The following is a 26,192-nucleotide window of genomic DNA, read 5'->3' as shown; positions in this document are numbered from 1 at the left end:
TAGAGGACCGGGCAGCGGCGCAGGACCCACGGCCGTGACAGGTAAACAAAACGTCACCGCCAGTCGGGCCTGCCTGGTATCGCCTCGCCCACAGCCGCAGGCAGACTGGAAGGCACCCCGCCCCCGTGAACCCAGAGGGCCCCGAGCTCGCTCACCTGCAGCCGGGTCACCAGGAGGCTGTAAGGCGCCATTTTGTACACTGACAAAGATGAGGTCGCGTGAAAGTGACGTGCCACACGACGAATTTAAAGCCTTCGGGCAGGGGGCGTGGCCTGAGGCAAGAGGCGTCACGGAGAAGGCGGGGCTTCCAGAGGCTCCAGAGCCCGCGAGCCCAGTGGGCGGTGCTCCCGTGTTAGCAACCAACAGGAAGCGGGAAAAAGCTGCATAACTACATTTGTAGAAGTAAATACCCGACGAAGACGTCTTATCGAAGTGCAAACTTCTTATTTGTACTTCAGGTTGTCTCTTCCATCCAAATCGGGCAAAGACATTTTATGACTCACAGGCCTGCCGGGACTTGGCTCCCCCGCTACAACGGAAACCAGTGTTTGGAACGTTGGGATTAGATCGCGCGAGAATGAGCGGGGCTTGATGCAAAACTTGCGAACGCCGACATAAGCCTAGAGGACCAATCACGGCGACAAGGAGGCAGGAACAATGGAGGTTAAAGGTCGGGCGGAAGTTCCCGGAGTTTCCGGTGGCCGGCATGAGCGTGAACTATGGCTAAACATCATCCGGACTTGATTTTTTGTCGCAAGCAGGCTGGTGTTGGTGAGACAGCTTCCATGGCCGCGGCTCTCTGGGTGGGGGTAGTATTAGGAGTTGGGGAGTCAGGGTTCCATCTCTTCCCAAGGTCGTGCCTCGGAGGCGCCACGTTTCCCGCCTTCGGCGGGTAGCGTAGGAGCGCGCCGGTTTTTGGCCTCCAAAGAAAAGAAGGCGGGGAAGCGCGAGCTAGCGGTGTGGCTCTGGGGGCGGGTGGCCCGGGTGGGGTCCGGAGAAACTCCTTGCCCAGGACCTGGGAGGGGCTTCAGGAAGGTGTGGCTTTGGAAAATTTGTGAGGCTAAGGTGGATGAAATCGCTCTTTGCAGTTCTGCTTCTGTTCCCACCCCAAACTCGAGGATGTTTTTCTACTCTTCGTCAGAACCTTGATTCTAATTGTACTCTTTACCATCTTTGATCTTGCAGCCATCGGAAGACTCTGTGAAAAATGTAAGTGGAACACGCCCTCCCAAACACCCCACCCCTCGCACTCAGTTTCTGTGGAGCCAGCAAGAGGGCTTTAGGTAGATATTTCCTGGAAGCATGTGAACACCGAATGGCGGACTGCAACCAAGGCCTCCTCCACCTCCCTACTCCAACTTCCACATTTCAAACACTATGTTTAGGTTTTGAGAAAATCTGTAGCTTTGGGTAGGAAGTAGCTTGACCCCATCTCCAACACACAGTTTTTGCCAATAATTTATATGGACTTATCATCTACCAGATGCTGTTCTCAGCTCTTTACTTGTTACTTGATTAACTTTTTCCTATGTGTTGTGGGGATTGAGATGAATACTAAGTAAGCCAGGTTTTGTAATGCCAAAGTAGAAGACCCTAAAGTCACTGTCTAAGGAGACTAGTGTTTTTCCCCATAACAGGAGGAGGGCAAGGAATTGCAAGTGGACATAACTCTGTTCTCGTTTTCTCACAGGTGACGGCAAGTGTGTGATCTGTGACTCCTATGTGCGTCCCTGCACCCTGGTGCGCATATGTGATGAGTGTAACTACGGCTCCTATCAGGGGCGCTGTGTGATCTGTGGAGGCCCGGGAGTCTCTGATGCCTATTATTGCAAGGAGTGCACCATCCAGGAGAAGGATGTGAGTGTATTCTAAGCTTTGCATCTGACCTTTTATTTAAAAGCACTTGGCCAGTGTGGCTCAGTTGGTTGATCTTCATCCCATGCACCAGGAGGTCTCTGGTTTGATTTCTGGTCAGGGCACATGCCCAGTTTACTGCTTAATTCCCAGTAGGGGGCGTGCAGGAGGCAGACTGTGGATATTTTTCTCTCTCCCTCTCCCTGAAATCAATAAAGACATTAAAAAAAAATTTGCCAACCGTGGCAAACTTCTATAGTCTTTAGAGATTACTATGTTCAGCTAGTCACCTAGGTTATAATTTCTTCAAATTCTGTGAGCCAAACTGGGTGTAGTCCGATAAAAGGCAGTTATTTTCCATCAAGGGTAAAAATGCAAGAGAAGCAAATCTCTGTCAACACCAGCAATTTGGAGAGCCCTCGCTCTATTCCTTTGATGTCTCTGATTATTTTTATTCAGAAACAACACCCTGCATTTTGTAAGTCCTAGCAGAGTGCATGGTGTGTAATAGCCACTCAGTAATTCTCTTTACTATCATTAAGGACTGCTTGGGTGGAGGTAGTGACATTTGAATTGGGGACAGTTCAAGTTGATTTCAGCTTTAAGAGGTTAAAGAATTTCTTTAGTTTGATAATGTGGAATTGTGATTCTGTCTCATGACATTTTTGGCCCTTGACATTATGTGGTGGCAGTGGCTAGCTGTTCAACTCCTTGGACCAAATGCAAGATAGAGGGCTTATAGATCTATAGTAAGGGTGAGTTTTACTGTTTTTCTTTTTTTTTTTTTTTTTTTTTTGTTAATCCTCACCTGAGGATATTTTTTCCAGTGATTTTTAGAGAGTGGAAGGGAGAGGGAGAGCTAGAGAGAAACATTGATGTGAGAGAGACACATTGGGCATTGGGGATCAAGCCTGGAACCCAGATACTTGCCTTTGAGCAGGAATCGAACCCAAACTCCCACCACCCCCTATGTGCGGCCCAATGCTCTAACCACTGAGCAACCGGCCAGGGTTAGTTTTACTGATTTTATTTAGCAGACTTCTTGGGAAGGAAATCCCAGGAATCTGCTTATTTTCTTCTTATGACAGAATAAAAGGAAGTGTGATTCAATAGGCTAATAGAAGGTATCTGGTTACCTAATCTAGGATAAAGCAAAAAATATGTATAATTCTTAATATTCCCATGAGCAAAGAGTAGTTTATAGATGTTTTCTCCCTTATTCTTCACAGTAACTTTGTTAAATAGGAATTATTATTATCCCCACTTTACAGTCCCTCAACCAGCTAATAAGTGGCAAACCCAGACTATCTGACTAAACTTTGTGGTGTCCCCAGTACCCCATGTTGTCCTTTTGCAAGTCTTTTTAGTAGGATGTCCTGATGTTGAAGAGAAACAACCTTGCCACCTCAGCAGTCTATGTATGTGGATCCTGTCTACCCCCAGCAAGTGTGACCTATCAGGCCAGATAAGACTGTTTATTACTTAATTAAGTCTTCTATTATTTAGGGAGATGAGAAGGGTCATTGATAAAGGATGACAAAAGTAATTCCATAAGTACCTTTGGCTGTCACCTCATATCCTGCTGCTCTGATCCACCACCAAGTTCCACTCCTTTAGAGAAAGGACCTTGGTTTGTATGTTTGTATCTCATTTTCCCCACTTCTTGGTACAGTGCCTGACATGGAAGGGTGGGACACATCTTTGGTGCTATCCCTGTAAGTCATCCATAGGTGTTCCCCCTACAGATTGGTACAGATAGTAGGCGTTGGGTAAACATTTATAGTGAAACCATGTTAGGACAACAGCCCTGAAGAGGAAAGTACAAATAACCTTAAACTAGCTAAAGATTCCATTATTTTCTTGAACTGTTTCATGATGTTGCTACAGTTGTTCTCTGGCATAAACTTGCAACCAGGGAGCGCTGAATAAATGTAAATTGCTCTGACTCATCTGCATGCGGTGTGTGACCTGATACCTTTGAGTCCTCGTGCCTCATTCTGTCCCTGAGCATTATTCTAGATGTCACTTCCCTACTTCACATTATACAGGAATGTTCTGAGGATATTTGAGATGACACCCAGCTTACATTGTTTCCAAGGAGCCCAAAGCAGTCGAGTGACATGATCCAGCCTCTCAGCCTTACAGATCACCATATAGATTAAGTGCCCAAGACTTTCCTAAGCAGAAATTTTCCCACAACCCAAGGAGAAAAGTTCAAATTTAACCCTCATTATAGTTCTCTTTAATGATGCAACTTGCATCATTTTTAAGGGAATTAGACCAATAAACTAAGCTGAGTGTTCTTTCCAGTTTTTCAAAGCTTCGCGAATGCTCAGGAGTCAGGGATAGTACCTGTGGGTGTTGCTGCCAGAGAAACTACTAATTTGTAGTTTCTTCTAATGCAGTATCATCTTGATTCCACTGTAACCTTGATTCCTTTACTCCTTTTACTTACCATTTTCCTCAGCTGTCCCAAGCAGAAAACAAAATAGCTAATATTTATGGTGTTCTTGCTGTGTGCCAGGTACTATGCAGAACATTTTTTTGAAATACTTTTTTAAAATTTATCTTTATTGTTGAAAGTATTATAGATTCCCCCTTTGTTGTTGGTTTTTTTTTTTGTTGTTGTTGTTTTATGCTGAACATTTTTCCCAAAAAATTCTGTATGATATAGATGAGGAAATTCAGAGTTAGAAGTGTTAGGCCAGTGGTCGGCAAACTCATTAGTCAACAGAGCGGCAAACTGCCGACCACTGTGTTAGGCAACTTGGCTCAAGGTCTATCTAACTCAGTATTTCTCAACTATTTTTTTTTTTCATTATTGCCCCCCCCCCCCACACCAAAGGAGAAAAGTTAAAATTTAAATTAAATGTTCCCCTTAACAAGAGGAATTAAGTGTTAAGGAATAAGATTTTTGTTGCATAAGGAGGAGCTTTAGGTCATAAACCACTAATGGCAAAGATGTTTTTGTCCCCTTTGAGGGAGGATGCGTGGTCCACTTAACTCTACCATCTCACTATATTGTTCTTAGGGTGGTTAAGGATGTGCCTCTCACTCATGCTATTTCTACCATTTTCTTCTCCCATTTCCGTGAACATCAGAGCAGTTAAAAGTTGCCTTTTCCTTCATTTCAGTTCTGTACATATTTCCCTTTGGTATGTTATATTTTGGTACATGATTAGTGTTCGTTTTAAAGTTTTACTTGAAAGTCCTGTCTGGGTTTTCTTCACTGGTACAGGGTAATTTTTTTTTTTTTTAATATATTTTATTGATTTTTTACAGAGAGGAAGGAAGAGGGATAGAGAGTTAGAAACATCGATGAGAGAGACACATCAATCAGCTGCCTCTTGCACACCTCCCACCGGGGATGTGCCCGCAACCAAGTCACGTGCCCTTGACCGGAATCGAACCCGGACCTTTCAGTCCGCAGGCCGACGCTCTATCCACTGAGCCAAACCGGTCCTGGCAGTACAGGGTAATTTTTGTAGCTTGCTTTCCTGCCATAGAAATAGATTTGACATACCACCCTCCTCAGGAAAGAAACCCAAAGACACTGAATTCTCCTTAGTGATTGCTACAGAAGCCCAGCTTCTCCCTTCCTCTCTCTAAAATCAGTAAAAACATTTTAAAAATATATTTTTATTGATTTCAGAGAGGAAGGGAGGCGGGGAGAGAGAGAGAGAGAGAGAGAGAGAGAAACATCAATGATGAGAGAGAAGCACTGATTGGCTGCCTCCTGCATGCCCCCCACCAGGGATTGAGCCCGCAACCCCGGCATGTGCCCCCAACCGGAATCAAACCCGGGACCCTTCAGTCCGCAGGCTGATGCTCTGTCTACTGAGCCAAACCAGCCAGGGCTCAATAAAAACATTAAAAAAAAAAAAAAAAAAAGGAAAAGTCCTAGTTCAACTCACAGATATTCTCCTGTAGCATCCTCCAAGTTTTCTTAACTGTCCTTCCATCTTCCTTTCCATGCTCTCCATTCACAGACATTGCAACATAAGCCAACCAGTTCCAGTTCCCACATCCTTTCCTCTCACATTGGTAGAATTTGGGAAAGACCATGAGACCCATAGAAGATATGTAGAAAATAAAAAACGGAATTTAGGGAGGAAAACAGGAAACCTGTAAGTCAGTAAGAAAAATGTCATAAACCCCAAAGATCTAATAATCCAAGGCATTGGTTTCCAAACTTTTAAAAAATATGTAGTCCTGTCTTCACAAAAATATCTTATGTAGAAGGTGTGTGTGTGTGTTGAACCATTGTGAAATTGCTGGTATTTGTTTTTGGCAACTTCTTAAAACTTACTAAGAATTGACTATATGCCAGGCATTGTTCTAAGTATATTTACTGATTCTTGATTCTAGGAGGTAGGTTTTACCATTGCAATAATTTCATGTACTAAACAGAGTTTTATATTTGACTAAACAGGGAGATCAATAACTTACCAAAATTCAGGTAACCTCGCTCCAGAACCCACCGCCTTAACCTAGGCCAATGGTCTGCAAACTCATTAGTCAACAGAGCCAAATATCAACAGTACAACGATTGAAATTTCTCTTGAGAGCCAAATTTTTTAAACTTAAACTTCTTCTAACGCCACTTGTTCAAAATAGACTCGCCCAGGCCGTGGTATTTTGTGGAAGAGCCACACAAAGGGGCCAAAGAGCCGCATGTGGCTCGCGAGCCGCAGTTTGCCGACCACGGACCTAGGCTGTGAGAGAGAATGGAACTGCACACATTGGTGTGGCACCTCTCAGGACTCCCGCGCTAGATAAGTACAAGTTTATAAACGTTAACCAGTCTACCTGTTTTACAATGAGGAATATGAGTCCAAAAGAAGTGGCTTGCCCACAGTTACACAAGTCAGTATAGCACAATAAGCCTAAACAGGTTATCGTCATTCCACAAAATTTCATAGCATCTCTAAAGGCCTCAGAGCACTGTTGTGTTTTAATGTCAGGCTACTTTAAGCCAGGAAAAGGCAGCTGTCCCCTCATTTGTACGAGAACTTGCAATACAGAGTACATAGCTTACTAGAGCTCACCTAGCAAGCCATTGATGGGACTGGGCCACCAAACTCCACAGATGGTAGTTCTCAATGTAATACATGGTATATATCTCTAGAAAATAGCGAAATGTTAGTGTTGGCTTTGTGTGTTTTCAGATATTTTTGTAGTATTGATATTAGTCCCTGGAAAAAGAAATCAGCTGGATTAGAAATGAGATGTCTAAGGACTTCATTGATTCATTCTGCAGCCCAATGTCACGGGAAACAGCAACCTTTGACATGGATAAAATAAGGTCATCAGATCTGTGAAGGTTTTTTCCAGGAGCAACTCCCCCAGTTTTCCTCCCATCATTCCAGATCAACTAATGGAGTCATCACTTCTGCAGAGCACAGCTTCCCAGGGGCTTCACTGAAACCACTCAGGCTCACAAAATGGCCAGGGGGGCATGTCATTACAAATCAGAGTAGGGGCTGTCAGCACCAGTATTCTGTGATATTTAAAATGAAGGTATTATTTCCTAATAGTCGTGAGATTTTTTTCCCTTGGTGGTATTCTTTCCTTTTTTTTTTTTTTTTTTTTTTTCAGTACATTCTTATTGATTTTTAGAGGGAGAGGGATAGATAGAAACATCAATGATGAGAGAGAATCATTGATCGATCAGCTGCCTCCTGCATGCCCCCTATTGGGGCCCAAGCCCGAAACCTGGGCATGTCCCCTGACTGGAAATCAAACCAGTGACCTCTTGGGTTCATGGGTCGATGCTCAATCACTGAACCACACCAGCTGGGCATATTCACTCTTTTTGGGGGGATAGTGGAAGAGAACCAGAGAGCTTGATCTGTAGATGATTATTCCTTATCTTAGGTTTCACTAGAAGAAAACCCTGTGGACGTTTTAAGAGTTTTAGATTCTACCTCAACTATATCATAGGTATTAGCAACAGGTGGGCTAAGAACCCAACATTGTAAGTGGATTGAGGGTGGACAGGCCTTGGCACATTCTAGGTGCTTAGTAAGTTCTTGACAGTTGATCGAATAGGATAACTAAAATAGCAAAATGAATGGCTGAACCACTAATCCAAAAGTTATTTTTATGTTAAATCCCTCTCAATATAGGCTCAAGGACTTCTAATAACTTCTCTATTCTTCTGTTTTCCAGAGAGATGGTTGCCCAAAGATTGTCAATTTGGGGAGCTCTAAGACAGATCTCTTCTATGAACGAAAAAAATACGGCTTCAAGAAGAGGTGATTGGTGGGTGACCTCTTTCTCCCCTCATCAAGCTGCTGCAGCTGCCAGAAAAGACGCCTACTACTGCCAACAGAAAGGGAGCAGAGTGCAGAACATCGCCCGAACTGCCTGTTAGTACACTGGCACCTCTCCACCCTTCCCTCTCCTCTCACCCAGATAAGGTGGTAGGAATGGAAAAGGATCCTTCACAGGGTGCTCTGGCAGACTAAATCAGAGAAAAAATGATAGATTAGTTCATGGTTTTTCTTGAATTCAAGAAGCAAGACTCTTTTTCCACATTGACAAGTTCTCTCTACACCAAGCGCTTCTAAAACAGAAATGTTATCATTTCGGTGATCTTTTGACTATAAAACTACCCGTGATCTTAGAGCAGCTCTGGTGGTAGTTGTCTTTGATGAAACATCAGCAGGGTGGTAGGGAGCTCTCGGAACAATAAATGTGGGTGTTTAATCTTTTCACACCAACCAGGTGGTGCTGGTTCATGTTCTAAGAAATTGGAAACCCTTTCTGTTGCTGTTGTATTAATAAAGTAGGTGTTTATTTTCTGGTAGTTGATCACTATCCAATTTAAGTTTAACTCTGGGAATTTATTTTAGTCACCCAGGAATTTGTGATTCAGAATAGAAGTATTGGGATTCATTGAGCACCTCATGACCTTATTACTACCTGAAGAAATTCAAAACTATTCATGCCTTTCATTATAGGTGAACCAAAGTCATTTTTAGAAACTGTTTTTTCTTCCTGTCCAACTTTAATTTTGAACTGAATAGATAGCTTCCAATGATGAGGAAGCGAATGTGACAAAATGTGTTCAAATTGATTAGTTAGGACAACTGAACTTGGTTGATTTGTTTCATAAAGTGCATATATACTCACATTAAGGATTTTTTTTAATAAACATAAAAACATATAAAAATCATAACAGACTAAGGGCAAATTCAGACATACTTGACCCTAACTCAGCTGTCTGCACTTTGTCCCCACTAGAATGATAAGCAAGTTACCCTGAGGAGGCACATTCATAATTTGCAACATCTAGTGAAGTAGGCCTTTGGACACCATGGATTTGGAAAAGGTTGCACATCCCGAGGATCCAGGGCCTTAGCCCAAGGTTGTGCTACAACTTGGCAAAGTCAAGGAAAGAAATGAGTCTTCTGACTTCTTTGGTTTGGATTAACAAAAAAAACTTATTTGTGATATATTGAGTGTCCAAAATTAAGATAATCTCTGCCTTCAAGAATTTAATAAAGGAGCCTGCCAGAAACAGTTCCAGTATAACCCCCCGGGATGCAAAAAGGAAGGGTTCTTAGCACGGCTTGGGGGCACCTCAGGAAAGCTGGGGGAAGGTCATGGTCACAGGGCTAAAGATAATCTTGAAGGCTTCCCATCTCGTCGCTTGCCACCTCACCTGTTCCCTGCACTTCAGCCATTGGGCTCATTTCGGCTCCTGAAGCTGCTGCTCTCCTTCCCTCCTCAGTGCTGTTAATCGCTCTCCAGTGCTCGCTCAGTCTTGCTCAGCTAACTCCTACTCATCCTTCAGACCTCAGCTACATATTTCCTCAAAGATGCCTCTCTGGACCCCCAATCTAAGTCAGTTCACCTCATACTTCTACATAGCACCATATGCATTTTGTTTATAGCATTTGGTAATTATTGACTGCTACTAGGCTGTGTTCTATGGTGGCAGGAACCAACTCTTGGTCTGCGCAGCAGATAGCAGGTGCTCCATATTGAATAAATAATTGAAGAACCCAGATAGTAAATTGAGCTTTGAGACATGTTGGAACCTAAAGGGAAAGGGGGGTTGGGCAGATGAGGGCCTTTGTGGGTCGGGCAAGACAATCTGGGATGATGGGTTTGGGGAGCTCTCTAAGCAGTTCTAAAACATCAGGTGTGGGTTGTTATAGTATGTAAAGTGGCAAAGAACAGATAATTTTCAGGTTATAATTATAATGTGTCATTGGTTCTATAGTAATTTTAGTTTTAATATATGAGTCAAAATGTTTGGCTTATTAACCACCCTGGTCCACATAATATCTTGCATCTACAAATATTTCCAAAGCTACTCCTTAATTTTAACAAAACACCACCTTAAGTGCTCCGTCAGTGTCTGTGTGAATGCCTGTAAAAGGTCTTGCAAGGAAACTTAAGATTAATGCCCAGTAGGATATCAGAGGGCATACCCACTCCGCACTGATCACCAATGGGGCAAGTTCAACCTTAGCCCAGTGAATTCCTCTGAACTCTACTCCTCTTTCACCTAATTTCATAATCCTATTCTTGTTTTGTTTCAGATACCAAGAGAACAATATAATGAATGAGTTAAAAATACCTGAGATAAAATGGTTTTGATTTTCTTTTTAAATGTTTTTATTGATTTCAGAGAGTGGAGGGGAAGAGAAAGAAACATCAATGATGAGAGAGAATCATGGATTGGCTGCCTCATGCACTGCCCCCTACTAAGGATTGAGCCCGCAACCCAGGCATATGCCCTGACCGGGAATTGAACTGTGACCACCTGGTTCATGGTTTGATGCTCAACCACTGAGCCACACCGACCGGGCAGTGGTTTGATTTTAATTAATTTTTGTCTACCTTGGACTTTAGAAATTTTTTTTCAATTGTAAAAATTAGCATAATGATAGTGCCAAATTCTCTGTGGGAAAACATGGCTTACAAGCTGAATTTTAACCTCTAACAGTATACAGTTCTGTGAAGAGAATTAGAATAATGATCTGTGTATGGCCACAAAAAATCAGAATGGTCTTCAATTTTATTAAATATTCAGTTCTAGGTTCTAGAAAGGATGGGTGTCTTGCTTCCAGTTTCTCAAGTACACAGTACAGATATTTAAACACTGCACTTATTACATTGTTCTTGCTCAAAAAAAAAGTGAATCTAGTCCACCACCACCACCACCCCCACCAGAAAAAAAGGAAGTGTTGTAAGAAGTGTGTGGGCTTTATAATCAGACCTTGATTTCTGCTATGCTATTGACCTTTAGTGAGTCATTTAGCCTTTCTGTGCTCTTATCAACTAAGGATAATAGTGCCTACCTTTTTGTGTCATAGGATTAAATTCGACCTTGTACGAGCCTGACCTTTACTGGGAAAGCTTTACATACTAGTAAGTGGTGGTTCTTTTATAGTGGGTCTCCGCTTCTCCACAGAGAAACATTAAGTCCTGGCAATGAAGGTCCTCCAAATGGTTCCCTCTCTTCCCTGCCCCCTAGGTTTTCCTCTACTATCTGTGCTCCCCATCAGGCAGCTGAAGGGACTTTGCTTGCACACTCCCTGTTGTCTTGGCGCGCTGTTTTCCTGACCTAAGCCAGCCACCTTCACATCCGCCAGCCAACTGGGTACCTCTTCCTTCTAAGCTCCTAACATGTCATGGATACTTCCAGACACTCTATACCCCACAACAATCTCTCACTTGGACTCTTCATGCCTAGTACATACATTTAACAAAAATTTAATGAAATAATATTTACTGTGTGTATTACACTCCAGTATTTTCATTTTTTCCTAAAGATTCTGGCTGAAATCCATTAAACCCAAGTGATTTCATTGCCCCAATAATGTGTCATGACCCAGATTTAAAAAATGAATCTGATCATAGACCCTTGAGCTCCTTTTGCCTCTCCCTCCACTACAGAGCACACAACAGGCAGCCACTCAGACAATTACACTGAGCTGGAAAGGGGGTCACAAACTCAGGAGTCTGGGTGAATCATATAATTGATTGAAAGGGGGTGTAAGAAAAATAACGCAGACATGATAAATGTCATGTGACCTTTGGCCTCCCTGTCTGGGATACAATAGGGAGTGACGGGGGCCTTGGGAGAATCAAGAGCACAGGCCCTGATTTAAAGGAGAGAGAGGGCTGCCATTCAATTCCAATTGCCAGGTTGAATGCCCAGTGTTGCCAGATCTTTTGAATCAAGGACAAGTGGCTAATTAAATCTTTGTGCAGTCTCCCAATTTTTAAATGTCAACTCATTTAAATTTTTTGAATGTGTTGGTCTGTGCCAGGCCAATACATGCACCAGATGTGGACATTTGGCCTGCCAATTACCAGCTTTTAAGTTAAGAAAATTAACTTCTCAGGGAATCAAACTGAACTGACTACATTTCAGAGAGACTCTCTGTTCAGACCTGCAGCTGTTTAATAGTAGTTTGAAGCTACGATGTAAAGGTGAAAGATACTTTGCCTTGGTTGGAATTTTCCTGCCTAAAAAAAAGGATTCCAATTCCCATCTTTTCCCAGTTTTTCAGTTCCTTATCAACTCTATCCCAAATGCCCGTTTGCCACCACCAAGACTAAAATGCAGTTACTTTTCAGCCCTAGCAGGTTTGGTTCAGTGGATAGAGCGTCGGCCTGTGGACTCAAGGGTCCCGGGTTCTATTCCCTTCAAGGGCACATGCCCCTGTTGTAGGCTCAATCCCCAGTAGGGGGCGTGCTGGAGGCACCCAATCAATGATTCTGATCATTGATCTTTCTAACTCTCCTCTGAATCAATAATATATTTTTTAAAATAAAATAAAATACTGCAGTTTCAGAGTCTTAGCAAAAGGTAGGGTTGTTGCCCTAGGTAGTTTGGCTTAGTGGATAGAGCCTCTGCCGGAGGACTGAAGGGGTCCCGGGTTTGATTCAGGTCAAGGGCACATACCGTGGTTGTAGGCTCCTCCCTGGCCAGGGCCCTGGTTGGGGCATGTGCAGGAGGCAACCAATCAGTGTTTCTCTCAGATCGATATTTGTCTTTCCCTCTTCCACTCTCTCTCAAAATCAATGGAAAAATATCATCAGGTGAGGATTTTAAAAAAAGGGGGGGGTTCACTTGTTTACCAGAATTCACTCACATTGGTTGTGATGAATGAACAGCAAGTCATTTGCCCTGCATCCAATCACTCCTCCAAAGCTAGTTTCAGCTGTGGCTTTCTTTGCTCCTGCCCTGCTGGGGCAGTGGATCTGAAGAATCAAGTTGAGGAACTGTTTTCTTGGATAACTGAAAAAAAAAAAAAAACCTGCAAAATTTCTCACCTTGGCATGTGTATATGAGAGTGACTCACCCCTGAGAGTTAATTGGCACTAATGACCAGCCTGACTTGTCACAGCAACAGAACTGGCCTAACTCGCTTACTCTTAGAGGGGAGGTGCCCCCGCCTCTCCCCTCTGCACATGCTTGCTTCTGAAGCTCGCCATTTTAAAACATGGTTGTGTGCTTTTCAGGGAATGATTATTCAAAACGGGAAGGGACTGGAATGCTTGAGTTAGGGATTCAGCTCACAAGTCCTGGCAAGATGAAATCATGCTGGGAAGAGAAAAACCGTCTTCCTCACCACATCATAAATGGAAACGTCAGCAATTAGGAAGAGTGATTACCTTTTTTCCCTGTTTTATTTTCCTATTTACATGCTACCCTTTATCCAGGGTCCCATTTGCGAAGGAGGCTGGATTTGTGAGTTTGTTTCTAGTGATGTTGCTCAGGGCTGCTGTTGCCAGCAGTGCAGGAGAGACTTGAAAAGCATGAACACGAATTCAAAGCCTTCCTTCCAGAGATGAGCGCCCTCGCTCAGCCTGCACTGAATGGTAGAGTCTTCTATCCTTTATCTGCTTATATGGACGCCCCCGCCCCCTTCCTGAGATACCCTTGGAGAATTCCTTTCAGCTCACCCTCACCTTTCTCATAATTTTGTCTTGTAAGGTTTCCTACTGGGAAGTGCACACTGAACTGAGCACAGTGTAACTTGGCCAGAATGGTTACCTTTAAGAATAGCAACTATTTGAGCCAGGCTTTATATACGAGCTACATTTTAAGGATGGGAAAACAGGTTTGATGATGTAAAGAAATTTGTTGCTGTTAAATCAAGATAGCATGGTTGGTGGCAGAATTGGGATTCAAACCCTACCACTTCCATTGCTGCCGCTAATAAATTACTACAAATACCAGCATCCCTCGCGATGCCCCACTGCTCAAATGGGCGCTCTCCCCAGGGCTGTGTTTCTGGGCTCTGGGTCTCTAACCCTCGTGACAGCGGTTGGCTCGAAAACCCAATCAGATGCCGCCTCTACCTCACCTGACCAATGGGGAGGCTGTTGCTAGCACACCAGTTATATTTTTAGCTATTCGGTTCTCTAGAACCCCGTGGGTGGGCGGGGCCTCTCCCGGAGTGGAACGGGCTGCGGGGGAGGAAAGGGGAGGGGAGGGAGGAGAGAAAAGGAGTAAAGAAGGGAGGGGAAGGAGTGAGGTGGAGTGGGAGGGAAAAGAAGGGGAGGGGAGGAGGGGGGCCGGCGGAGGGGGCGTGTATGTGACGCTCAGCCTCGCTGACGCACGAGGCAAGTAGTCCCTGGAGGAGCCCCAAGAGCTGAAGAGCTCGGTGTGGGGGATGGGGGCTCCCTCGCACTTCCCTGCTCCACCGTGGAGTTTGTCCTCCGGTTCCGGGTTTCTCTGCTGCAGTCAAGGAAAGCTCATTTAAACCCACACGCTACTGTTGCTCTCTGCCCTTGCCAAAAAGAATGATCAAGGAAAAAATATGCCAACTGTTCGTAGCTGGAAATTTTTGGATCTCACCACCCCACGTGCGTTTGGCGGCTGCCTCTGGGCTGGAACTATCTGTAATGAGAATAAAGGTCGGGGGTGGGAGAGACCTGGGGAATGGGCGATGAAAGGGAGGAACAGGGGACACGACAACGCGCAAGCCCCTGGGAGCCAGCTGACAGGGCACAGGCCTCCCTACCCCTCACTCCGTGTCCCACGAAGTCACAAAGTGGCCAGAGCCCGCGTGGCCAGGGCCCGGGCTGGAGGCTAGAGCGCGCGGGCCTGGCGCTCCTCATCCGGGATCGGCGAGCCCGGCGCCCCTGGCCCTGGCCGGCGCAGACCCCGCCGGCGGGCTGTTACCGAAGAAATGTGGCTTTCTAGTGGCCCGCATGGGGGTCCCCAGCCGGGGAGAGAGAGCGGGGGCGTCCGCAGAGGGGCCGTGCCCCGCCGCGAGGTAACGGGGCGCCAGAGGCGGTTCCTTTTCCTGGCCGTCCGGTTTCTCCCTCGCCTCCCCCTTCTCCCGCTCAGCGGCCCGCCCCGGTTCCCCCTCGCCCTCCTGTAGACGTTACGGGCGTTCTCTGAGGGCGCACGAGGCGCTCGGAGAGTCGGGCTAACCCTGTGATAAAGGTCCGAAACGTTTCCAGAGCTCGGGTCGTCCCCTCCCCGCTCCCATCACCAACGCCGCTCGTAACGGGGCGAGTGCAGCGGGGCGGCCGGTGGCCCCGAGCTGGAGGGACTCGCCGAGGTGGCCTGGGGGCAAGTGTAGGGCCGAAGACACAGCCGTGTTCCCCGCATTATCCCTTCCAACACACCCTAAATGGGCAGTTCGGTCCCAGTCCAGGACCCTGCCCTCCAGGAACTCGCTGTCCACCTGGGGACACAGCCTACACGAGTACGATTTGAGTGGTTTGGGGCCTGAGGAAGATAACTACGAGGCGGCGCCGCAATGGGCAGGGCAGGCGGCCTCGCTGACGTTTGAGCGGGGACCTGAGTGCCGAGCAGGGGTCGGCCACGAGGGGGAGGTGAGGGGCGCCAGGTGCCCGCGAGCGCGCCGCGAGTCTGCAGCGCCAGGGGTTAAGCCGCCCGCCGGCTCGGAAGTAGTCCCGGCCGGCGCCGGCCCCGCCCCCGCAGGGCGGAGGGACGCATCACGCAGGGGTGGGGAAGCCGGATCCGTGCGCAGGGTTGCTAAGGGTGAAACTTTTCATTGACTTTGCTCACTTCGGGCCGGGGCGCGGGAAGGTGCGGGTCGTCGGCGGAGGGGAGGGAGTGGCGTGGGAGACGCGGGGCCAAAAGGGCAGGACCGCCCGCCGGACCGTCCTCCACCCCGCGACGCAAGCCACCCTCCGGTCCGCCATCCCCTTGCCGTCGCCGCCGGCCGGCCCTCCCGCCCTCCGTCCCCCATCGCTGAGCCGGACCTCCAGAAAGCTGAAAGAATTATTATTGAGAGTCATAGCCCATAACCCCTCCAACGCGCCCCCCAACCCTCAACGAAGGAAAGGACACATCGGCCCGGCCCGGCGGCGCCCGTGAACAGAAGGGAGAGCGATCTCCGTCCCGCGCCCAGGACCACTCTGGAGGGAGAAGCCGCCGGGTCGGCAGCCCGCCCCGCCGCCGCGGAGACCCGTGAGTGAGTGGGGGGCCCTGAGACCCAACAGTCCCGATAGCTTCCCCACCCACTCCCGCTCTTCGCTTTGCTGGACGCTCCACGTTGCTGTCGCGCCCCCTCCCCACACCTAGGCAGCATTTTCCTTTCCCCTTCCACCCTCCCTCGAGAACCCCCTTTCCCCGGTGCTCCATTTCCCCTCCTCACCCTCGCTCTCATCCTGGGGTACCCCAGAGCCCCCTTCTCTCCCTCTTCCTAGTGTGGCTCCCTCCTGGGTGGGGTGCATTCCTCCCTGTCCACCTCCCTCAGTTCGTAATATCCTAGAGACTGGCTAGATTTTTCTTGTTCCTCCAAAACACGTAACTCTCATCACCATTGAGTAAATCAGAGGAAGGAAGGGAATGCAGGCCTTGTTTTTCTGCTTTTCCCTTGTGCGGGGGGGGGGGGGGGGGGGGGGGCAGTAATTAATAGGGTTTATATCTGGCCGGGTGAAGCCTGAGGGATGAAGAGTGGACAATCCCCTTTTGAACCGGTCACTGCTGACTGTCCTCTGGCCGCTGAGCCAGAATTCACCATTTGGGCCTAAGCTCTTTATCCTCTTTAGTGTTTTCAGGGAAAACTGGGCCAAAAAAAGTACCTATAGAGCAATAACAGTGAGTGGGTTCTGGTTGATCTTGGTGAGGTGCCTGCGAGGAAGAGCCTGTTCCTAAGCTCCTTCCCTCCTGTCCAGAGGATGGACTGTGTCCTTGACTAGAAAGGGAGGGGAAGGAGGGAGCAGAGAGAGGAAGGGCAACTGGCAGGCCCTGTTCCCCCCCCCCCCCCCCCCCCCAGAGAACCAGAACCCCATACAGCAGGCTTCGACTTGGGGGCCAGCCGAGAGGGTTTTGGGGGCCTGCTCAGTAAACTAACCTTTTTCTCCTCCCTCCCTACCCTACCCCAGGAGTGGGTCCCTCATCTTAGATTTTCCAGCAGGAAAACACCCGTGTTGCTTTCTTGGGCACCTGTCCCCATCCCCCTCCTAAGCAGAGTGGGAAACAAGCTCGTGTGGAAGGAAGGATTAGAGAGGTTTAGCACTCCGCAGGGGAGCTTTGCTGGGAATCTGGTAAGTCTGGTCAAAGAGCAGCCTTGCAGTGGGCGGAGATGCAAACAATTTTAAGTATTGGAAGGTGATGTTCAGGTGTCAGATGCAGAGTTTTTCCTTCCCTGCCCGGGAACCTTTTCCCATTTTCCTCACCGGGTCTGGTTACTCGGACTTGGACTAGGAGAGGCGTGCGATTTGGGCCCTGCTGGCATCGGCTGTCAGATTGTCGGCCTGGCGCCTCCCCGCAGTTTATCTGGGAATTTCTTTGGCCTAGAGAGGACCGGACAACTGGCTTTTAATTCCTGCCCTTACTTTCTTGGCTGTTGGGATGCTGGAGCCTAGCCCGCTGGGCGTTCAATGAAAAGGCTCCTTTCTTTTTGAATCTACGTACCTACAGCAACTCCAGACGGAGACCACCGAGCCCCGGGAATACAGATTAAGCCGCAGGGGTAGGGGGGTGGGAATGTGACCTTATCTATTCCAGTCCACCGCCCTCAGCCAGGAAAAACTCATTTGAGGCAGATCCTTAATTCAGCAGTCATGGGAGGTGGTGGAGAGAAAGGGAGAAAAAGTTCAGCCTCTCGAGAAACCAAGACATGGATATGGTAGGGTGATAAAATACGGCGAGTAGGCCTTATGAGTAGAATTTATATAAAATGTATTAGGCCGTGGGCGGGGGATGGGGCCATCCGCCACAGGGCGCATGTGCGTCGGAAACTTTTCCATGGTTCTCCGACCATCGGCCAGCTCCCTTTACTGGGCATGCGTGGTTTGCCGGCCGAGCCTTCTCAAAGTACGAAGGGAGGTGTAGTGTGCAGAGAAAGTAGGTCACTTGCTTCAAACCAGAGCGTGAGGTTTGTGGGGACTACAATTCCCAGAGTGCAGAGCGCAACTTTGCCGCCGGCCTCTCCACTTACATTGGGGTTCAGTCAATTCTTCCTGGCTTCGGAGGAACCTGGAGTGCCCTAGAAAAGGCCCTCCTAGGCGGAAGGGACCTGGCAGTCAGACTTGGGCTGTGCCAGCCTGTGTTTGGGGGAGATGGTGTGAGACTCTGGGCGGGGTGGCGCAGTCAGTCGCCACAAGTCCTGGAACCTTTCAACCACACCCGACCAACGGGGGGTGGGGGGGGAGGCTCCAGGACCGGTGGGTGGGTTTGCCCCCTGTCCCCTGGTGCTCAGTTCTTCAGTTCTGACTCCCAGGCACCCAGTTTATGACACCTACTGGCCTTGTCAAAATTGAGGATCCCTTCCCCCTGACTCCTCGGTCCACACTCACTTGAATCCAGTTGTACTTGGTTGTAAGACGATTTGGTTATTAAAGCTTCAGGTGCCTCAATATTTTTATAGTTTCTCATGGTTTGGGAGCCTGGTGGGTTCCCCTGCCATCACCTCTCCTTTTTCCTTTAAAACATAGCTTTATCTTCTTAAAATTCTTCCTTTGTATTTTTGCTAGACGTTTTCTCTGGAATCTCAATCATCATATCATTGTCTGCAGCCATCCTTTCCCCCCCCCCCCCCATTTTTGTCCTTTTACACATTTTTCTTTAAAACACAAGTCAGCGCAGGATTAACTTTGTTGCTGAAAGTAAACTAATGAAGGGGAATGAGATTCTAAATAAGACAGAATTTATTTTCACATTTGCAACTTTTTGGTATATTGACAAAGTGTAGATTTGCTATTGTTAAACACAGCCGCCCCTCCCCGCCCCCATTTGCCACCTTTCTGACCTTTTGCCCCTGACTCAAGATTGGAAAAGTTCTTAGCGTCCTTTCCTGCTGCTTAACCCAAATCTACTTGTTCCTTTTATTGAAGGGTAGTTATTTCTAAGCTTTCTAATCTTACCACATTCTATGAATATTTTATATACAAGCTCTAGAATTTGTTCATTGCCTAAAAAAAAAAATGGACAAACTCATCCGAGTGGTTATTTCTATCTTTAGTTAAATACAAGACAGCACCAGTGCTTTAATCCTGTGTCCATAAGCTTCTTGAAGTCAAAATTAGAGCCTGAGCTGATAGAGCAGAAAATCTCATTCTGGTTGTCTGGCATTTTTGTAAGGTTCCACCCCACAGCCATCTGGCTTGGCCTGTTCTCCAATTAAAGAGGCAAAGGTGGCATTATATATACTTCCTTATTTGTGCGGCAGCATCACTGAGGTATAAATTGGTGTGCTGCTTCAGTTGCTTATGCTGCAGAAACTGGTGAGCTGGGCAGGGCTGATGACAGTGGTTCTATTGTATATTGAGGTGGGAGGCTTATATCCCAATGACTTTGGCCTGCATTTGAAATGCTCCCATTTTGAGGCTGAACTGTTTAGGGGAGGTTAACTTGAAAGGCAAATATGCTCCCAAGTTAGAGAGAGCTGGAAAGGTGTAGGGGGCATACCAAGAGGCTGTGTGTGCCTTGAGAAGTGGCATATGCTGGATTCAGGTCTGTTTCACTTTTCTGAAAACACTGTCTTTAACTTCAGGCTCGTTCTTGGGAACCAGGACCAACTTTCTTCACAATTTTTCATTCTCCTCTGTGTTTGGACACCTCTAGTGGGCTACCACCGTGGCCCTTACATACCGCTGTTCTTGAGTGGAGGCCCAAGTTCCTGGTGGCTCATCTGGTGATGAACTCAGTCCTCACAAACAGAAAGGCTCTTAATCTTCTACCATTCTTCTTCTCTGAAAGCTAAAAGGACCCTGGAATCGATCAGTGGTGACCATGAATAGACTTTTGGAGCATAATAGACTTAACTTGGAGATTAAGTCTTTGTTGGAGGCTGGGATTGAGAGGAGAGAAGGGTCTCCTGAATCCTGAGCATCCCTGTGGAGGGTTTGGGAGAGACGTGCTCATGGCACCTCTGATGACGCCCCACCTGACCCTCTGCCTCCTCAGACCAGAAATGAGGGCCGGACTAGACCTGGCTGGTGTGTATGATGCTCCACATTGAGCCAGTGCATCTCCTCTGAAACCTGCCTCAGAGAGCTGTGCTTGAGGATTCAGTCCTAAAAATGCCCCTGGGAGCCACGGCCCAGGTCTGAAAATTACAGGGAAGTGAGTTAAGGCAAAGGGCTGAAAATTACAAGGAATGTAGTTGAGGCAGATGTTCAGAAAACTCGAGATCCTCAAGCCTAGAATTAGTCTCTGGATATTCTGTGCTGGACCTAGAAGGGATTTTTATCAAATTCCAGCTCCAGGTCGGTCACAGGACATAAGATGCCCTTGACGGATCATGGATCGTGTCTCTGTGCTGAGCTCAGCAGCACAGTCTCACCCAGCGGTCTGGCTAGGAACATGTTCTGGCCTGGTTGGCCCTGGAAGGGGGGTGGCCTTTTCAGTTCGGTTCACCCACAGCATGAGCCTGGAGCTGTCGATTTGGAGAAAGTGAGGAGAGGAAGCTCACTGGGTCTTAGGACCTCATAGGTCATCTTCCTGAGACGCGAGGCTGGCCCAAAACTTGGGAATAAACTTCTTTGACCTCTGTGCAATCTGGCTCTGAGAGACTCCCAAAATAACAATCTGAGTGTTTATCTTGGGCTGCCTCCTCTCCAGGGATCTCCAAACACTTGATAAATCTGATCCCGTGCCAAGGACAGGTGGTCACACTGTCCCCGGGAGCCTGAGTGATGATGGATCCCCAGCTGGAAGCTGCAGGGTGATGGAAAATTCCTTCTCTCTGCCCTCCTCCTCACTTACCCTCTAGCCCAAGCATGTCAAACATGCGGCCCGCCGGCCTTGAGTTTGACATGTTCGCTCTAGCCAGAAACTACAGAGATTCCCTCAGGCCACGCTAGTGCTGCTGGTAAAGATTTGTTGGCCAGCAGGACCCTCCTTCCCTCTCCTTTCCTCTGCTGCCCCAGCGCGGCTGCCAGCATCAGTGTCAGCAGTTCTGTCGTTGGCCCAGGCCTCTGGATTTGACAGGTCTTGACTTTTTCCTGGGGCTCATGCTCTCATCTCTATTCTTGGAGGCTCTCTGGGTGGCAGTGCTTGCCTTGGTTACACTGTGCAATTCTGAAATCCGTTCTGCAAACACAGAGTGAGCCAGAGCACATGCATACCCAGGGAGCACAGGATGACAAATTGGATGTGACTGGAGTCCAAGCCCCCAGTGGAACGTTGGCAGTGCTATTTCTTGTTCAGTGACCTGCATCCCTTTCCACTTAAGGAGGAAAACTAAGGACTGTGAACTTACACCCTGGCCTGTGACGACTTGGGAGCACAGTTTCACCACGATATTGCAGAGAACGTTAGCAGGAGCCTTCCCTTCTCCAGCTAAATTAAGGGCTCGATTTTTTTTGGTGCCAGTCATCCAGTGGTCTGAATTCTCAAAATACTGGAAACCACAGCACCCTATTTTCTTTGGAATTACTTAAAAAAAAAAAAAGAATAGCTAATTTTATCAAGTACCTACTAACCACGAGGTGCCGTGTGAGGCAGTTTACATCCTTGAACTAAGCTAATCTTCATGATAGCCTCATGTTGCTGATGAAACTAAGGCTCAGAAAAAGTGACTTGCCCCGTCACACAAATAAAACTAGTCCCTGGTGGGGCAAAAATGGGACCTTAAGTCTGTGACCTGAAGTGGGTGTTTTTCTGTCTGTCCTTTGCCATGGTTCCTCCCCCAGCTCTCTGTATATCTACTCATGATGCCCCCTCTTGTTTCCCAGGGCCTTCTGGAGCCCAAGGCTGCCCACCTTCCATCTTCTGCCACTGCCCTTGGCTTGTGCACGTGCCCTGCACTGATTGTCTGCGTAGGAAAGCACCATGCAGCTGGAGATCAAAGTGGCCCTGAACTTCATCATCTCCTACTTGTACAACAAGCTGCCTCGGCGCCGGGCAGACCTGTTTGGGGAGGAGCTAGAGCGGCTCTTAAAAAAGAAGTATGAAGGCCACTGGTACCCTGACAAGCCACTGAAGGGCTCTGGCTTTCGCTGCGTCCACATTGGGGAGCTAGTGGACCCTGTGGTGGAGCTGGCCGCCAAGCGGAGCGGCCTGGCGGTGGAGGATGTGCGGGCCAATGTGCCTGAGGAGCTGAGCGTCTGGATTGACCCTTTCGAAGTGTCCTACCAGATTGGTGAAAAGGGGGCTGTGAAAGTGCTATACCTGGATGACAGCGAGGGCTGCGTTGCCCCAGAGCTGGACAAAGAGATCAAGAGCAGCTTCAACCCTGATGCTCAGGTATTTGTGCCCATTGGCAGCCAGGACAGCTCCCTGTCCAACTCTCCATCGCCATCCTTTGGCCAATCTCCCAGCCCCACCTTCATTCCACGCTCTGCCCAGCCCATCACTTTTACTACTGCCTCCTTCGCTGCCACCAAGTTTGGCTCCACCAAGATGAAGAAGGGGGGAGGAGCAGCCAGTGGTGGGGGTGTGGCCAGCAGTGGGGCAGGTGGCCAGCAGCCCCCACCGCAGCAGCCTCGCCTGGCCCGCTCTCCCACCAACAACCTGCTGAAGCATAAGAGCCTCTCTCTGTCTATGCACTCACTGAACTTCATCGCCCCCAACCCGGCCCCTCAGTCCCAGCTCTCACCCAATGCCAAGGAGTTCGTGTACAACGGTGGTGGCTCGCCCAGCCTCTTCTTTGATGGCGCTGATGGCCAGGGCAGTGGGGCCAGCACCTGCAACAGCAGCAGCTTCGACATGACCCAGGTGTTTGGAGGTGGTGCCAACAGCCTCTTCCTGGAGAAGACACCCTTCGTGGAAGGCCTCAGCTACAACCTGAACACCATGCAGTATCCCAGCCAGCCGTTCCAGCCCGTTGTGCTGGCCAACTGACCACCCCCCTGCCTGCGGGGCCAGGAGCACCCAAGACCACAGAAAAGAAAGGAAAGGCCAAAAAAAGAGGAAAAGAAAAATATACAAAAATATTCCCAATCTTCTCCCTCTCACTTGTAGAGAAAAGAGGCAGCTGAGGCATGGATTGGGAGGGGGCTCCCGAAGCACCTGAATCGTGTTTAACTCCACCTCCTTGCTGTTTTCCTGCCTGCCTGTGATTGATTTGGTTGGTTTGGGGTTTGTTTTTTCTGGTTTTTTTTTTTTCCTTACATGTAGTTTTCTATATAACATCTTTAATTAGTGGCTTCCTGTGCTAAGAATGGTCCTGATGTGAATTGCTGCTCCCTCCCTTTTTTCCTCCCTCCCTCCTTCACACACCTGGTTTAGAATTGGTGTGTTCAAGCTCACAAGAGCCACGGCTGGGGCCTGGCCCTCAGAACAGGGAGAGGCTGTCCCCTGTCATTGGATCCACCACCCAGCTATCCTCTCACTCAAAGCCATCCGACCTCAGCAGGCCTTGTGTCCTGCCACCCGAATAGGTCAGACCCCAGCCCCCACTCCTCAGGCATGGGTCACAGGGAGCTGCTGGCTGGCCGATGGACATCCTCCCCCAGAGCTGACGTCTAACTCCAGGGAGGTTAGCCCTCTGTTGGAATTCCTTTCATCTCTGTCCCATGGCCCCCACACCACCATTCCCACCTGGCGTCCAAGACTACATCGTGGCCCTGGAGACACAGCTGTTGATGTGTGTGGCCTCTCCGGCAGCCTTTTCTTCCCTGGGCCTGTGAGGTGTGAGTGGGGAGGTGGGGTGAGTGTGTGCATGCGTGTGCGGTGGTTTGCTGTCCTACTTTAAAGAATTCCAAGCCATGTGAAACCCACCACCCATGTGATTCTGGGTTGTAGCAAATGCTTACTTATGTTTGAGGTGGGGGAGTGGGCCAGAGCGGGTGTCAGTCCCTTTGTAGGGTGGTCACATGGTGGTGTGACACTGGCTGAGCCTGAGACACTCCCAGGGGAAAGCACTGCAGGAGGAACTGGTTTCCGGACTGCAGAGAGATCTGCACTTTCGTTTCTGACCAAAAAAAAGCGGGGGGAGGGTGGCTGTGCGAGGAATACCCAGCCTAAGAGAAGTCCCTGGACCCACCTGTCGTGTGACCTTAGCCCAGGGTGGGAACTGCTCACCTAAGCACCCTGGGGTGGGAGTTGTGCGTCAGTGCCTGCAGTGGGCAGTCCTGAGCCTTGAATTGAGACTTGGGTCCTTTGGCTGTAGATGTAGTGCACTTCTGCCCCGCCTGCTTGAGAACATTTTGGTACCTCTTGCCATCCCTCTCACTGCCCGACCTAACCCCACTGGGCCTTGATGCCGGAGGAGGGGTCTGGGCAGGCCAGGCTTAGCCACTGAAACTGGGGTGTTAGGATATAGAAGAGCATTTGCTTCCCACCTCTGCCAGACGAGTTGTTTCTCCAACCCAACCATAGTGGGCCAGCTTCCATGCCATGATGCTTTGGCAAGTGGGGCACAAGGCATCAGGGCCCCCATCACCAAAAAGTTCCAAAGCCCTCGGCACCCCACCCCATCCTCCCCAGCGACCCAAGTGGGCAACTGCTCCGATAGTGGGTCCAGCCCAGACAGACACTGCCAGCCTCCCCGCACTGGGCACCAGCTCTACCTCCCTCAGCAGGGCAGCGCCCTGGCTCCTCAGCCCAGCACCACCTGTCCCCTTAGACTTCTCAGGGGCCAGCCCAGTCTGGGCCACCCTCTCTCCCTAGCCCTTGGCTCCCACACAGGGGACGGGCCCAGGCAGGTTGCCGCTCCCTGGGAAAGGTTGGATGCTGCCTTATGCCCCCTCGCCGCTCCCGCCTCCCAAACTCACGCACACAGGTACCCACCATACCTGGTCAGCTTGTTTTCTCGCCACATACAGGGAGAGAGCGAGACCAACCCCTTAGTGTCTTGAAATACGAAGAAAAATGTGTGTTCAGGAGCATGACTCCAGTGCTGGGCCCTTGGGCCCAGTTCAGTCTGTCTTGTCTCAAATCTAGGCATTTTTGCTTCAAATTTTTTTTTATTTTAAGAAAACAAACAGAAATCTGCACTAATTTACCTGGTTTGGTAGGAAAACTTTTTTTTTATTTTTTACATTTTTTGGTGTCCGTTTGTATTGAATAATTTGCTACATTTGTAAAATGTAAGAGGTATATATAATATATGTATATTTCTAACGTAAAATGTAATTTTTTTCTTTTCCAGATTTTTTCTTAAAAAGAGGAGAGAAACAGATATTTTTTCAGGAAAAACAAACTTTAAAATAAAAAAGAGGAGAATAAAACCTTTTTCTCCCCTTTCCCCATCCTCTATCTACCCCTCTTTCCAGGAACAAATCAAAAGGTGGATCATCTTGTAAAGAGTGTAAACTTTTAGTCCAGAATGATGTATTTTTCTCAATGCAGTGAGCTCTAGATTCTCTAGTTTGACCCTTAGGGATGGGAAGGGGGCATTGAGGCAATGTGGAGAGGGGCTTGGGGAGCAGGGCAATGAACTTGTTTTCTTTAGTGAAGGAGGAATACAATCAGCGTTTTGTATTCAGAATGTTGTGCAATATTTTGGAATGGGACATTGGTGTGTTTAGAGATTTAGTTTAAAAACAAAACAAAAAGATTGATCAAACCTGTACAGTTTATATTGTTCCAGATTTTTTTAAGTTTGTATTAAAAGCATGATATATAATAGTCTTCTGCTTGCTCCTGGCTTGTTTTGTTTCTGGTCCCCGATTTGGGATGGAGAGAGAGCGAGTGACCCAGCCCCTTTAGTTTCGAGAAACAATTGCTCATCCTCAGTTGATCCCTGGGTGGGCATAAGTGTCACCAGGCTCCTGTTTTACCACCTGCCGCATCAGCACAGGACACCACAGAGTGCCCACTCCCACGGGTCCTTTCCCACATCGGAGACAGGTTCCAGGAGGGTGGGAAGCACCCCAGCTCCCTCACTCAGATGGTGGAGCCAGGCCCGGAAGCAGAGCCTTGAGAACAGGATGGTGCCTGTTTGTGGCTCTGAGTAACAGCCTCTTCCTTGGAGGCCGAAGGAGGGATC

General features: G+C 48.3%; 3 protein-coding genes across 4 annotated transcripts in view; 2 read left to right on the top strand and 1 right to left on the bottom strand.

The window, feature by feature from the left end:
• ACO2 (aconitase 2) overlaps window positions 1-576 on the bottom strand; it is a 45,352-nt gene extending 44,776 nt beyond the window's left edge. The window contains exon 1 of the mRNA XM_080659712.1: window positions 156-576. Within this exon, the coding sequence (XP_080515838.1) occupies window positions 156-191 (36 nt within the window). The 5' untranslated portion in view covers window positions 192-576. The remainder of the gene's footprint in view (window positions 1-155) is intronic.
• On the top strand, window positions 319-8,665 carry PHF5A (PHD finger protein 5A). Its single transcript, XM_080659713.1, has 4 exons — window positions 319-771; window positions 1,186-1,209; window positions 1,691-1,857; window positions 8,026-8,665. The coding sequence occupies exons 1-4, from the start codon at window positions 720-722 to the stop codon at window positions 8,113-8,115; spliced, it is 333 nt and encodes a 110-aa protein (XP_080515839.1). The 5' UTR covers window positions 319-719; the 3' UTR covers window positions 8,116-8,665.
• Window positions 8,666-15,856: 7,191 nt separating this feature from the next.
• TOB2 (transducer of ERBB2, 2) lies at window positions 15,857-25,834 on the top strand. Of its 2 annotated transcripts, none has more exons than XM_080659711.1 (2): window positions 15,857-16,276; window positions 21,994-25,834. In XM_080659711.1, the coding sequence occupies exon 2, from the start codon at window positions 22,091-22,093 to the stop codon at window positions 23,099-23,101; it is 1,011 nt and encodes a 336-aa protein (XP_080515837.1). In that variant the 5' UTR covers window positions 15,857-16,276; window positions 21,994-22,090; the 3' UTR covers window positions 23,102-25,834. The 2 variants fall into 2 exon arrangements, with proteins under 2 accessions (XP_080515837.1, XP_080515836.1); XM_080659710.1 differs by having other exon boundaries at window positions 15,870-16,280.
• The last annotated feature ends 358 nt before the right edge of the window (window positions 25,835-26,192 follow it).

Source organism: Plecotus auritus (assembly GCF_963455305.1).
Source record: "Plecotus auritus genome assembly, chromosome: 3".
Taxonomy (NCBI): domain Eukaryota; kingdom Metazoa; phylum Chordata; class Mammalia; order Chiroptera; family Vespertilionidae; genus Plecotus; species Plecotus auritus.
The sequence above is the reverse complement of the archived record's forward strand: the minus strand, read 5'-3'. Positions and strand labels throughout refer to the sequence as shown.